General features: G+C 54.6%; 1 protein-coding gene across 1 annotated transcript; it reads right to left on the reverse strand.

Annotated features, from left to right (window-relative positions):
- Positions 1 to 3,613: 3,613 nt before the first annotated feature.
- Positions 3,614 to 11,376, reverse strand: LOC127048856 (uncharacterized). Its single transcript, XM_050948919.1, has 2 exons — positions 9,943 to 11,376; positions 3,614 to 4,477 (listed from the first exon to the last, which is right to left on the reverse strand). The coding sequence occupies exon 1, from the start codon at positions 11,050 to 11,052 to the stop codon at positions 10,129 to 10,131; it is 924 nt and encodes a 307-aa protein (XP_050804876.1). The 5' UTR covers positions 11,053 to 11,376; the 3' UTR covers positions 3,614 to 4,477; positions 9,943 to 10,128.
- Between the last annotated feature and the right edge of the window lie 958 nt (positions 11,377 to 12,334).

The raw sequence follows: 12,334 nt of genomic DNA on the forward strand, positions 1-12,334 counted from the left end.
TAAGATACAGACATTTGCAATAACTGCCAAAGATCATGCAAATCTCAGACTGGACTATTCAGTCACATGAGACATTGCAAACCATACACATCAAGGCAGCAATTCCCACCCTCTCTCGCAGACGAAAGGATGCCAACAAAAGTCCCAAGAGACCAGTTACTCGCCCCAGATCAATTGGCACTGATCTTACAGCAAAGACAATGCCTGTAGCCAATCCTGTAATAAATGACCTAATGGTTTACTAACTAGGAAAAAGAAATAAGAGCACTATTTACAGGTTAAAGCAAGCAAACACATACAAGCGAATGAGTTACCATCTACTTCCTAAGGTCTTGGCTACACTCGAGAGTTACAGCGCAATAAACATAAGAACATAAGAACGGCCATACCGGGTCAGACCAAAGGTCCATCTAGCCCAATATCTGTCTAGCTACAGTGGCCAATGCCAGGTGCCCCAGAGGGAGTGAAGCTAACAGACAATGATCAAGTGATCTCTCTCCTGCCATCCATCTCCATCCTCTGATGAACAGAGGCTAGGGACACCATTCTTTACTCTTCCTGGCTAATAGCTATTTATGGACTTAGCCACCATGATTTTATCCAGTTCATTTTTAAACATTGTTATAGTCCCAGCCTTCACAACCTCCTCAGGTAAGGAGTTCCACAAGTTGACTGTGCGCTGTGTGAAGAAGAACTTCCTTTTATTTGTTTTAAACTTGCTACCTATTAATTTCACTTGGTGACCCCCAGTTCTTGTATTATGGGAATAAGTAAATAACTTTTCCTTATCCACTTTCTCAACATCACTCATGATTTTATATACCTCTATCATATCCCCCCTTAGTCTCCTCTTTTCCAAGCTGAAGAGGCCTAGCCTCTTTAATCTTTCCTCATATGGGACCCTCTCCAAACCCCTAATCATTTTAGTTGCCCTTTGCTGAACCTTTTCTAGTGCTAGAATATCTTTTTTGAGGTGAGGAGACCACATCTGTACACAGTCTTCAAGATGTGAGCGTACCATGGATTTATATAAGGGCAATAATATATTCTCAGTCTTATTCTCTATCCCCTTTTTAATGATTCCTAATATCCTGTTTGCTTTTTTGACTGCCTCTGCGCACTGCGTGGACATCTTCAGAGAACTATCCACGATGATGCCAAGATCTTTTTCCTGACTCGTTGTAGCTAAATTAGCCCCCATCATATTGTATGTATAGTTGGGGTTATTTTTTCCAATGTGCATTACTTTACATTTATCCACATTAAATTTCGTTTGCCATTTTGTTGCCCAATCACTTAGTTTTGTGAGATCTTTTTGAAGTTCTTCACAATCTGCTTTGGTCTTAACTATCTTGAGTAGTTTAGTATCATCTGCAAACTTTGCCACCTCATTGTTTACCCCTTTCTCCAGATCATTTATGACTAAATTGAATAGGATTGGTCCTAGGACTGACTCTTGGGGAACACCACTAGTTACCTCTCTCCATTCTGAGAATTTACCATTAATTCCTACCCTTTGTTCCCTGCCTTTTAACCCATTCTCAATCCATGAAAGGACCTTCCCTTTTATCCCATGACAGCTTAATTTACGTAAGAGCCTTTGGTGAGGGACCTTGTCAAAGGCTTTCTGGAAATCTAAGTACACTATGTCCACTGGATCCCCCTTGTCCACATGTTTGTTGATCCCTTCAAAGAACTCCAATAGATTAGTAAGACACGATTTCCCTTTACAGAAACCATGTTGACTATTGCTCAACAGTTTATGTTTTTCTATGTGTCTGACAATTTTATTCTTAACTATTGTTTCTACTAATTTGCCCGGTACTGACGTTAGACTTACCAGTCTGTAATTGCCTGGATCACCTCTAGAGCCCTTTCTAAATACTGGCGTTACATTAGCTAACTTCCAGTCATTGGGTACCAAAGCCGATTAAAAGGACAGGTTACAAACCTTAGTTAATAGTTCCGCTACTTCACATTTGAATACTTTCAGAACTTTTGGGTGAATGCCATCTGGTCCCGGTGACTTGTTAATGTTGAGTTTATCAATTAATTCCAAAACCTCCTCTAGTGACACTTCAGTCTGTGACAATTCCTCAGATTTGTCACCTACAAAAGCCGGCTCAGGTTTGGGAATCTCCCTAACATCCTCATCCGTGAAGACTGAAGCAAAGAATCCATTTAGTTTCTCCGCAATGACTTTATCGTCTTTAAGCGCACCTTTTGTAATTTGATCGTCAAGGGGCCCCACTGGTTGTTTAGCAGGCTTCCTGCTTCTGATGTACTTAAAAAACATTTTGTTATTACCTTTGGAGTTTTTGGCTAGCCGTTCTTCAAACTTCTCTTTGGCTTTTCTTATTACACTCTTGCACTTAAGCTGGCAGTGTTTGTGCTCCTTTCTATTTGCCACACTAGGATTTGACTTCGACTTTTTAAAGGAAGTCTTTTTATCTCTCATTGCTTTTTTTACATTGTTGCTAAGCCACGGTGGCTCTTTTTTAGTTCTTTTACTGTGATTCTTAATTTGGGATATACATTGAAGTTGGGCCTCTATTATGGTGTCTTTAAAAAGGGCCCATGCAACTTGCAAGGATTTCACTTTAATCACTGTACCTTTTAACTTTTGTTTAACTAACCCCCTCATTTTTGTATAGTTCTCCCTTCTGAAATTAAATGCCACTGTGTTGGGCTGTTGAGGTGTTCTTCCCACCACGGGGATGTTGAACATTATTGTATTATGGTCACTATTTCCAAGCGGTCCTGCTATAGTTACCTCTTGGACCAGCTCCTGCGCTCCACTCAGGATTAAATCTAGAGTTGCCTCTCCCCTTGTGGGTTCCCATACCAGCTGCTCCATGAAGCAGTCATTTAAAGTATCGAGAAATTTCATCTCTGCATTTTGTCCTGAAGTGAAATGTTCCCAGTCAATATGGGGATACTTGAAATCCCCCACTATTATTGGGTTTTTAATTTTGATAGCCTCTCTAATTTCCCTTAGCATTTCATCATCACTATTACTGTCCTGTTCAGGTGGTCAATAATGGATCCCTAATGTTATATTTTTATTAGAGCATGAAATTTCTATCCATAGCGATTCTATGGAACATGTGGATTCGCTTAAGATTTTTACTTCATTTGGATTTACATTTACTTTCACATATTATGCCATTCCTCCCCCTGCACGACCTGTTCTGTCCTTCCGATATACTTTGTACCCAGGAATGATTGTGTCCCATTGATTGCTCTCAGTCCACCAGGTTTCTGTGATGCCTATTATATCAATATCCCCCTTTATCACAAGGCACTCTAGTTCACCCATCTTATTATTTAGACTTCTAGCATTTGAGTACAAGCACTTAAAAAACTTGTCCTTGTTTATTTGTCTGCCGTTTTCTGATGTGCCAGATTCTTTTTTATGTGACTGTTTATCATCAGATCCAGCCCTTACATTATCCTCTTCCGTCCTTTGTTCCTGATGTAACGAGGCAGTGTGGCTCCCCTCCTCATCCGGGAGGGTCGAGCCCTGTCACTCACCCAGAGAGGCGGGGCCACTAAGTGGAAGTCCCGCCCCTCAAAGGGTCAAGCGGCGATCCAGAAGGATAAAAGCCGGCCCTCAGCCCTCAGTTGTGGCCCAGCCACCATCAGGAACAGACCTGTCAGCGGGAGCTCCTGACTGGGAAGCTTCTGAGCCCACAGGCCGGTGTCCGGACTGGCCGAGGCCTCCCGACGCTCGCTATACCGAGGAACTGCCAGAGCTTCCCTGCGCTCGCTATAACGAGGAACTGCCAGAGCTTCCCTGTGCCCACTACAACGAGGAGCCGCCAGAACCGTCCCGCTCCTGCTGCGGCCCCGAGGACCCCCCGGAACAGGCCTGGCCGGACTTCCCGGAGGAGCTGCCGGACTTGCCGCCCAGCCCTGGCCGTGAGGGTCCTCTGTGGTGGGACGTCCCCGAAGCGGGTCCCACGAACCAGGTAGGCTCGGAGGGGGATACTGGAAGTAGCCCGGGGGCAGCCGACCCGAGTCAGGCTGCAGATCTCCCAATACCCATGGCAGCGTGTTGCGGTCAGGATCCCCACTGACCACCCGCAGCGGTGATCACCGCTTCTAGGGCCCCGGGCTGGAACGCAGTGGAGTGGGTGGGCCTGCGTTCCCCCTGCCACCCATGGACGGGTGGCAGAATCCCCCTCCCCCCTCGGCCTGAAGAGGCCAGCTAAGCTGAGAGAACTGTGTATTGGTGCCCGGCCCGAACCAAGGGCTGGGCCCCCTTTGAGTGTGCCACTGCTCGGTCCTGTCCCAAAGGGCCCGAACGACCTGCACCCTTGCCAGCCCATCCCTGAACCAAGAGGGCCGGAGCTGAGGTAACTGTGTATTGGTGCCCCGCCCGAACCAAGGGCTGGGCCCCCTTTTGACTGTGCCACCACCCGGTTCTATCCCCAGGGACCGAGCCACTCGGACGGTGGGCTACAGTTCCAAGGACCTAGACCCTCAGACGACAGGTTGAGGCCGGTGTGGCTCCCCTCCTCATCCGGGAGGGTCGAGCCCCGGCAACGCCCCCGCTTACAATTGGCACCTGACCAGGGACTTGAACCCTAGCCCCTGTGAGAAGGGGCCGGCAGGAGGGCGGTAGTGCGACCAGCCCTCCTTAACCGGAGACATGGATATCGAATGGCTGTTCCAACTGCTGGCGGACTGCCAGGAGCGCCAGCAGGAGGTGCAACTGCTGCAGCAGCAACAGCAGCAGGCTGCCCATCTCGAACAGCAGCAACATCGGGACGCCGCGCACCTCCAGCAGCAACAGCAGCAACATGCCGCTCAACTGGAGCACCAACAACAGCTGATACAGCAACTAGGAGGCCAGCTGCAGCTGCTCCTCAGACCTGCGTCCCGCCCCGTCGACGGGGCCACGGGAGAAGACGTCGGGGGCTTCCACCCGTCGGTTCCCCTGCGCCTGACCAAGATGGGCCTGGGGGATGACCCTGACGCCTTCTTGGTCACGTTCGAGCGCGTGGCCCTTGTCGCGGGGTGGGCCCGGGACCAATGGGCCACTCTGTTGGCCCCGCACCTAACCGGACCAGCCCAGCTTGCCTATCATGGGCTGGCGATGGAAGAGGCCAAGGACTACGATTGGGTAAAGGCGGCGGTCCTGGACGCCTTGGATGTCAGCCCCAAAACCTTCAGTCTACCCGACAGGCGCCTGGCCCCGGCTGATTGCCCAAGGCTTGAAGGAGGCCTGTCGCCGCTGGCTCCAACCTGAAACCCATACGGCGGAGGAGGTAACCGAGCAGGTGGTCTTAGAACAATTTGTGCATATTTTGTCTGTCCGGGGAAGGGCTTGGGTACTCCACCACCGGCCAGCCACACTGCGGGCGACGGTCTCCCTGATGGAGGACTTCCTGGCCGCGGAGGCTTCTATGGGGGCCGCCATTTGGCCACCCACCCCGGGGCCCAACCAACTCCATGGGGAGACGAGGGCATCCGCCTCGTCCGGGCTGCGGCGCCCGAACCGCGGGCAGGACCCCACATCGGCTTTCCGGGCCCAACGCCTGGACCCTGCCCCGCACTCGGCCCCGAGGGCCTCCCCCGCGGGCCTGTCGGGGCCCTGTCGAAGCCCCCCCCTGCAGCCCCCGAGCCACCGGTCCCCTGGGCGGACGCCCGGAAATCGGACCCTGCTTCGGATGTAGGAGGGCTGGCCACTTACAACGGGACTGTCCCAAGGTGGAATGTGACTTTGGGCAGGTCTGTGCAGGGGAAGGCTGGGCCCGAAGGCCCCAACCCCCCAAACTCACGATCCTGGTGGTTGTAGGGGACCATGCCACAACGGCCCTAGTAGACTCGGGCTGTGGGCAAACGCTGGTCCACCGGGCTCTGGGGCCCCTGATCGACCCTGGTCTGGGGCCCATCCGGTTGCAGTGCATCCACAGGGATATCCGACCCTGCCCGAGCGCCCGGGCCCGATTGACGGTCAATGGCTTCACTTGGTCGTTGGTAGTCGGCTTGGCTCCCCGACTGGCCTACCCTGTGACCCCGGGACGCGATTGGCCTGCCTTTGAGGGGGTCCTCCAGTCCATACCGGCCTTAGAGGCCGAGCCCCAGGAGCCCCTGTTGGAGACAGAAGAGGACGCCAAGGAGGTTGGGGCAGGAAACACGGAGGTCGAAGGCCAGGGGGAGGGACCCCCTTGCCAGGCCTGTCTTTGACACGGACTTCTGTTGGGACCAATGGGCCGACCCCACTCTCAGCCGGGCCTACGAGCAACTCGTGGCAGTCGATGGGTCAGTTGTCGACCCTCACCGGACCACGCAGTGGCCACACTTTGAGCTCCGGCGGGACAGACTTTATCAGGTCAAGCAGGACCCCTGCACATGGGAGCCACGGATGCAACTTCTCGTGCCCCGCTGCCACCGACGCGCCGTGATGAGCCTGGCTCAAGACATACCGGCAGCGGGACACTTGGGGCACGAGAAGACCCTGGCCCGAATTCGGACCCGGTTCTACTGGCTGAGGCTCGATGAGGATGTAAAGCGATACTGTAACTCCTGCCCGGAGTGTCAGTTGGCCGCCCCGCTTCGGCTACCCAAGGCGCCCTTGGTCCCCATACCATTGGTCGAAACGCCGTTTGAATGCGTCGCCATGGACCTGGTAGGCCCACTGCCCCGAAGTGCGGCTGGTTTTCAGTATATCCTGATCCTTGTCGACTATGCCTCCCGGTTCCCGGAGGCTATCCCCCTGCGGAGCATCATGGCCTGAACCATTGCGGGCGAACTTGTGAAGGTGTTTTCCCGCGTAAGATTGCCTAAAGAAATCCTGACCGACCAGGGCACTAACTTCACCTCTTGACTACTGAAGCAGGTCTGCCAACTCCTGGGGGTCAAACAACTCCACACCTCCGTCTATCACCCCCAGATGGATGGGTTGGTAGAACGGTTCAATCGAACCCTTAAGGACATGCTGAGAAGGTTCCCACCGGACGACCTACGCCACTGGGACCAACTCCTACCACCTCTGCTACTAGCCATCCAGGAAGTCCCCCAGGCGTCGACCAAGTTTTCCCCCTTCGAACTCCTGTATGGGTGGAGGCCACGGGGCCTCCTGGACCTAATGAGGGAGACGTGGGAGCAGTCGGACTCCCCAACCCAGGGCCTCCTCCAGTATGTTCTCTGGCTGCGGGAACATCTTACTCAGGCGGGGACCCTGGCGCGGGAAAACCTGAAGGTAGCCCAAGAGAGGCAGGAGCAGAGTTATAATCAAGAAGAGCAGGTGCGAGAGTTTGCCCCCGGAGACCGGGTTCTGCTGCTCCTATCCTCCAAGGAATCAAAACTATTGGCCCGTTGGCAGGGCCCCTACGAGGTAACTCGGAAAGTGGGCCCCGTTAATTATGAGATTCACCAACGAGGCCGCCGGAAGAAGAAACAGCTATACCACATCAACCTGCTGAAGCCATGGCGTGACCGGGAGGGCCTCTTGATTGACCCGTGCCCGCCGGAATTGGAGCTAGGCCCAGAGGTGGTCCAAACGAAGGACTCGGTGGAGCCCTCGCTGGGGTGTTCCCTGATGCACGAACTGCGTAAACAGGCTCAATGCCTCCTGCGGGCGTTCCGGCACACCTTCACGGCGCTACCGGACTACACGACCTTAACCTGCCACACGGTCCAAACCGAGCCCGGGAAGGTCATACGGGAAACCGCCAGGCTGGTACCGTATTGAATGCGCCAGGAAGTCGAGGAAGAGGTCCAGGCCATGTTGGCCCAGGCGGTCATCGAACCATCTCAGAGTGAGAGGCGCAGTCTGGTGGTCCTGGTGCCTAAGCCAGACGGCTCCCGGCGATTCTGCATAGACTTCCGAAAAGTCAACGCCATATCACACTTCGATGCCTACCCGATACCCCGGGTCGACGAGCTGCTGGGCCGTCTTGGGGAGGCCCGATTTATCATCACGCTGGACCTGAGCAAAGGTTACTGGCAAATCCCGCTCGAGGAGGCCTCCAAGGAGAAGACGGCCTTCGCAACCCCGTCGGGACTTTATCAATTCACACGGATGCCCTTCGGTCTCCATGGGGCCCCCGCGACCTTTCAGCGGCTCATGGACCACCTCTTGCGGCTGCATCAGGAGTACGTGGCTGCATACCTAGATGAGGTCGTGATCTATAGCCGCTGCTGGGGAGACCATCTAAACCGGGTCGCGGCGGTCCTCATAACCCTGCGGCAGGCGGAGTTGACGGCGAACCCCAAGAAATGCCGGATAGCCTGGCAGGAGACCACCTACCTCGGCTACACCGTCGGGAAGGGGCAAGTAAAACCCCTCGTGGGGAAAGTACAAGCCCTCGCAGAGTGTCCCCCCCCGACAACCAAACGACAGGTACGACGCTTCCTGGGACTCGTGGGGTATTACCGGCGGTTTATCCCGCAATTTGCGTCCATTGCCACACTGTTGACTGGGCTGCTGACTAAGAACAGCCCTCGACAGATACAATGGACCCCCGACTGTGAAGCTGCCTTTAACATGCTCCGAAGCTGCTTGTGCCAGGAACCCGTCTTGTATAGTCCCGATTTTGATAAACCATTTATCCTCCAGACGGATGCGTCTGATGTCGGCCTAGGGGAGGTCTTGTCTCAGGAAGGGGATGGAGGAGACCACCCCGTACTATACCTAGGCCGAAAACTATTCCCCCGAGAGCGGAACTACGCAGTGATTGAAAGGGAGGCCCTCACAGTGAAGTGGGCCTGCAAGGCCCTTCGGTTCTTCCTCCTGGGCGCCCCGTTCACTCTCATCACAGACCATGCCCCCCTTCAACGGCTCATGCGTATGAAGGACAACAATGCCCGCATCATGCGCTGGTACTTGGCCTTGCAGCCCTATGCATTCACCATCCAGCATCAGGCTGGCAAGGACTATGCTAACGCGGATTTCCTCTCCCGCCTCAAGGAGGTGGAATCGCCCGGCCCCGACAAGCGGGAGCCGGACTTGAGGGTGTGTGTGTGTAACGAGGCGGTGTGGCTCCCCTCCTCATCCGGGAGGGTCGAGCCCTGTCACTCACCCAGAGAGGCGGGGCCACTAAGCGGAAGTCCCGCCCCTCAAAGGGTCAAGCGGCGACCTGGAAGGATAAAAGCCGGCCCTCAGCTCTCAGTTGGGGCCCAGCCACCATCAGGAGCAGACCTGTCAGCGGGAGCTCCTGACTGGGAAGCTGCTGAGGCCGCAGGCCGGTGTCCGGACTGGCCGAGGCCTCCCGACGCTCGCTATACCGAGGAGCTGCCAGAGCTTCCCTGCGCCCACTACAACGAGGAGCTGCCTGAACCGTCCCGCTCCTGCTGCAGCCTCGAGGACCCCCCGGAACCGGCCTGGCCGGACTTCCCGGAGGAGCTGCCGGACTTGCCGCCCAGCCCTGGCCGAGAGGAGCCTCCGTGGTGGGACGTCCCCGAAGCGGGTCCCACGAACCAGGTAGGCTCGGAGGGGGATACTGGAAGTAGCCCGGGGGCAGCCGACCCGAGTCAGGCTGCAGATCTCCCAATACCCATGGCAGCGTGTTGCGGTTAGGATCCCCACTGACCACCCGCAGTGGTGATCACCGCTTCTAGGGCCCCGGGCTGGAACGCAGTGGAGTGGGTGGGCCTGCGTTCCCCCTGCCACCCGTGGACGGGTGGCAGAATCCCCCTCCCTCCTCGGCCTGAAGAGGCCAGCTAAGCTGAGAGAACTGAGTATTGGTGCCTGGCCCGAACCAAGGGCTGGGTCCCCTTTGACTGTGCCACTGCTCGGTCCTGTCCCAAAGGGCCCAAACGACCCGCACCCTTGCCAGCCCATCCCTGAACCAAGAGGGCCGGAGCTGAGGTAACTGTGTATTGGTGCCCCACCCAAACCAAGGGCTAGGCCCCCTTTTGACTGTGCCACCACCCGGTTCTATCCCCAGGGACCGAGCCACTCGGATGGTAGTGGGCTACAGTTCCAAGGACCTAGACCCTCAGACGACAGGTTGAGGCTGGTGTGGCTCCCCTCCTCATCCGGGAGGGTCAAGCCCCGGCAACGCCCCCGCTTACACTGACTATAACCTGGAAATTCTCTATCATCAGACTCTGCCCTAAGAGAAGTCTGTGTCCGATCCACATGCTCCTCTGCAGCAGTCGGCTTCCCCCCATCTCCTAGTTTAAAAACTGCTCTACAACCTTTTTAATGTTTAGTGCCAGCAGCCTGGTTCCACTTTGGTTTAGGTGGAGCCCATCTCTCCTGTACAGGCTCTTCCCATCCCAAAAGTGTCCCCAGTTCCTAATGAACATAGACCCCTCCTCTCTACACCTTCGTCTCATCCACTCATTGAGTCTCTGAAGCTCTGCCTGCCTACCTGGCCCTGAGCGTGGAACTGGGAGCATTTCTGAGAATGCCACCATAGAGGTCCTGGATTTCAGTCTCTTCCCTAGCAGCTTAAATTTGGCTTCCAGGACATCTTTCCTACCCTTCCCTATGTCATTGGTACCTACATGTACCACCACCACCGGCTCCTCCCCAGCACTGCACATAAGTCTGTCTAGATGCCTCGAGAGATCCGCAATCTTCGCACCAGGCAGGCAAGTCACCATACGATTCTCCTGGTCATCACAAACCCAGCTATCTATGTTTCTAATGATTGAATCTCCCATTACTAACACCTGTCTTTTCCTAGAAACTGGAGTTCCCTCCCCTGGAGAGGTAACCTCAGTGTGAGAAGCAACCCCAGCACCATCTGGAAGGAGGGTCCCAACTATGGGAAGGTTTCCCTCTGCTCCCATTGACTGCTCTGCTTCCCTGGGCCTTTCTTCCTTCTCAACAGCACACAGACTGTCTGAGTGGAGGTGGGACAATTCTACAGTGTCCCAGAAAGCCTCATCAACATACCTCTCTGCCTGTCTTAGCTCCTCCAGTTCCGCCACCCTGGCCTCCAAAGTCCGTACGTGGTCTCTGAGGGCCAGGAACTCCTTGCACTGACTGCACACATACGCCACCCGGCCACAGGGCAGGTAATCATACATGCTACACTCAGTGCAATAAACTGGATAGCTCCCACTCTGCTGCTGGGCTTCTGCCTGCATTGTCTCCTAGTTAATGAAAGGGTGGGTTTAAAGAAAGGGATTTTGGAATATGGTTTGGAGTATAGGTTTTAAGGGGCATACAGGGGAACAGGTAGGACTGAGAAGGGACCCTCGCTCCCCTCCCACTCCCCCGCCAAACTCCCTTGCGAAACTCCCTGTTAGCAGCCCCTGGTCGCTTGTGTGCGGCTTTATAAAGCCCCGGCCTGAGTGAATGCCCGCCCACTGATTAAGGCTCAGCCAATTACCAGAGGCTTCAAGCTTTCAAACCTTCCTTTGAAGCTCAGGGCCTCCAACTGCCAGCCATAGCACACGGTCCTTCACACAACCAACCAACCAAACAGACTGACAAACACAAGCTCAGCACACAGCAAGTAACCCCCAAACACAAACACACACACACTACAGACAGTCACTTACCCCACAGATGCTGTATTTGCTCCTCCTTCACCTGGAGAACTCCCTTGAGAAACTCCCTGTTAGCAGCCCCTGTTCGCCCACCAACAGCGCTGTACCTCACTCCCCGTCCACACTGGCAAGGCACATATAGCGCTGCATCTCCGTGGCTACAGTGCTGCTTGTACTCCCCCTCCCTGAGAGGAATAAAGAGAATAGCACTGCTGCTGCAGCGCTGCGCCGACAGTGTAAACAAGGAATAATCTTAGTACGCTGTAACTGACCTCCAGAAGCTTCCCATAATCCTTTTAAGTGAAGGTTCCTCTCTTTTGTTTTGTTGTGAACTCTGGGCTCCGGAGCTGCTTATCAGAAAAACAAACACAGCTCCTGTTTGCTGTGAATGAGCGGGGGGGGGGGGGTCCCTTTGGAACGCCCACAGCTAGTGTTCGCTTGCGGAGAGCGGGAGGGAGGGCGCTTGAGGAGAGAAGCAGTGCAGCAGGAAGGGGGTCCATTTCGGCAGCGGCTGCTTATCTGGTCTGAGAGGGAAAAAACAAACAGCTGTTGTTTGCTTTCAGGGAGTGAGAGAGGGGTGGGGGAGGGGGTCGGAACTTGCAAGGCAGCTGCTGACAGACTGTCGGCTCCAAAAATCCACTCTCTCTATCTCGCCCACGCTCCCTGTCACACTCCACCCCCTCCCCCTTTTGAAAACCACATTGCAGGCACTTGAACGCTGGAATAGCTGCCCATAAAGCACCACTCCCAATGCCGCTGCAGATGCTGCAAATGTGGCCACGACAGTGCGCTGGTAGCTGTCAGTGTGGACAGACTGCAGCACTTTCCGTACTTAGCTGTACGAAGACAGGTTTAACTCCCAGTGCTGTACAACTGC

Source organism: Gopherus flavomarginatus, chromosome 4 (genome assembly GCF_025201925.1).
Source record: "Gopherus flavomarginatus isolate rGopFla2 chromosome 4, rGopFla2.mat.asm, whole genome shotgun sequence".
NCBI lineage: Eukaryota > Metazoa > Chordata > Testudines > Testudinidae > Gopherus > Gopherus flavomarginatus.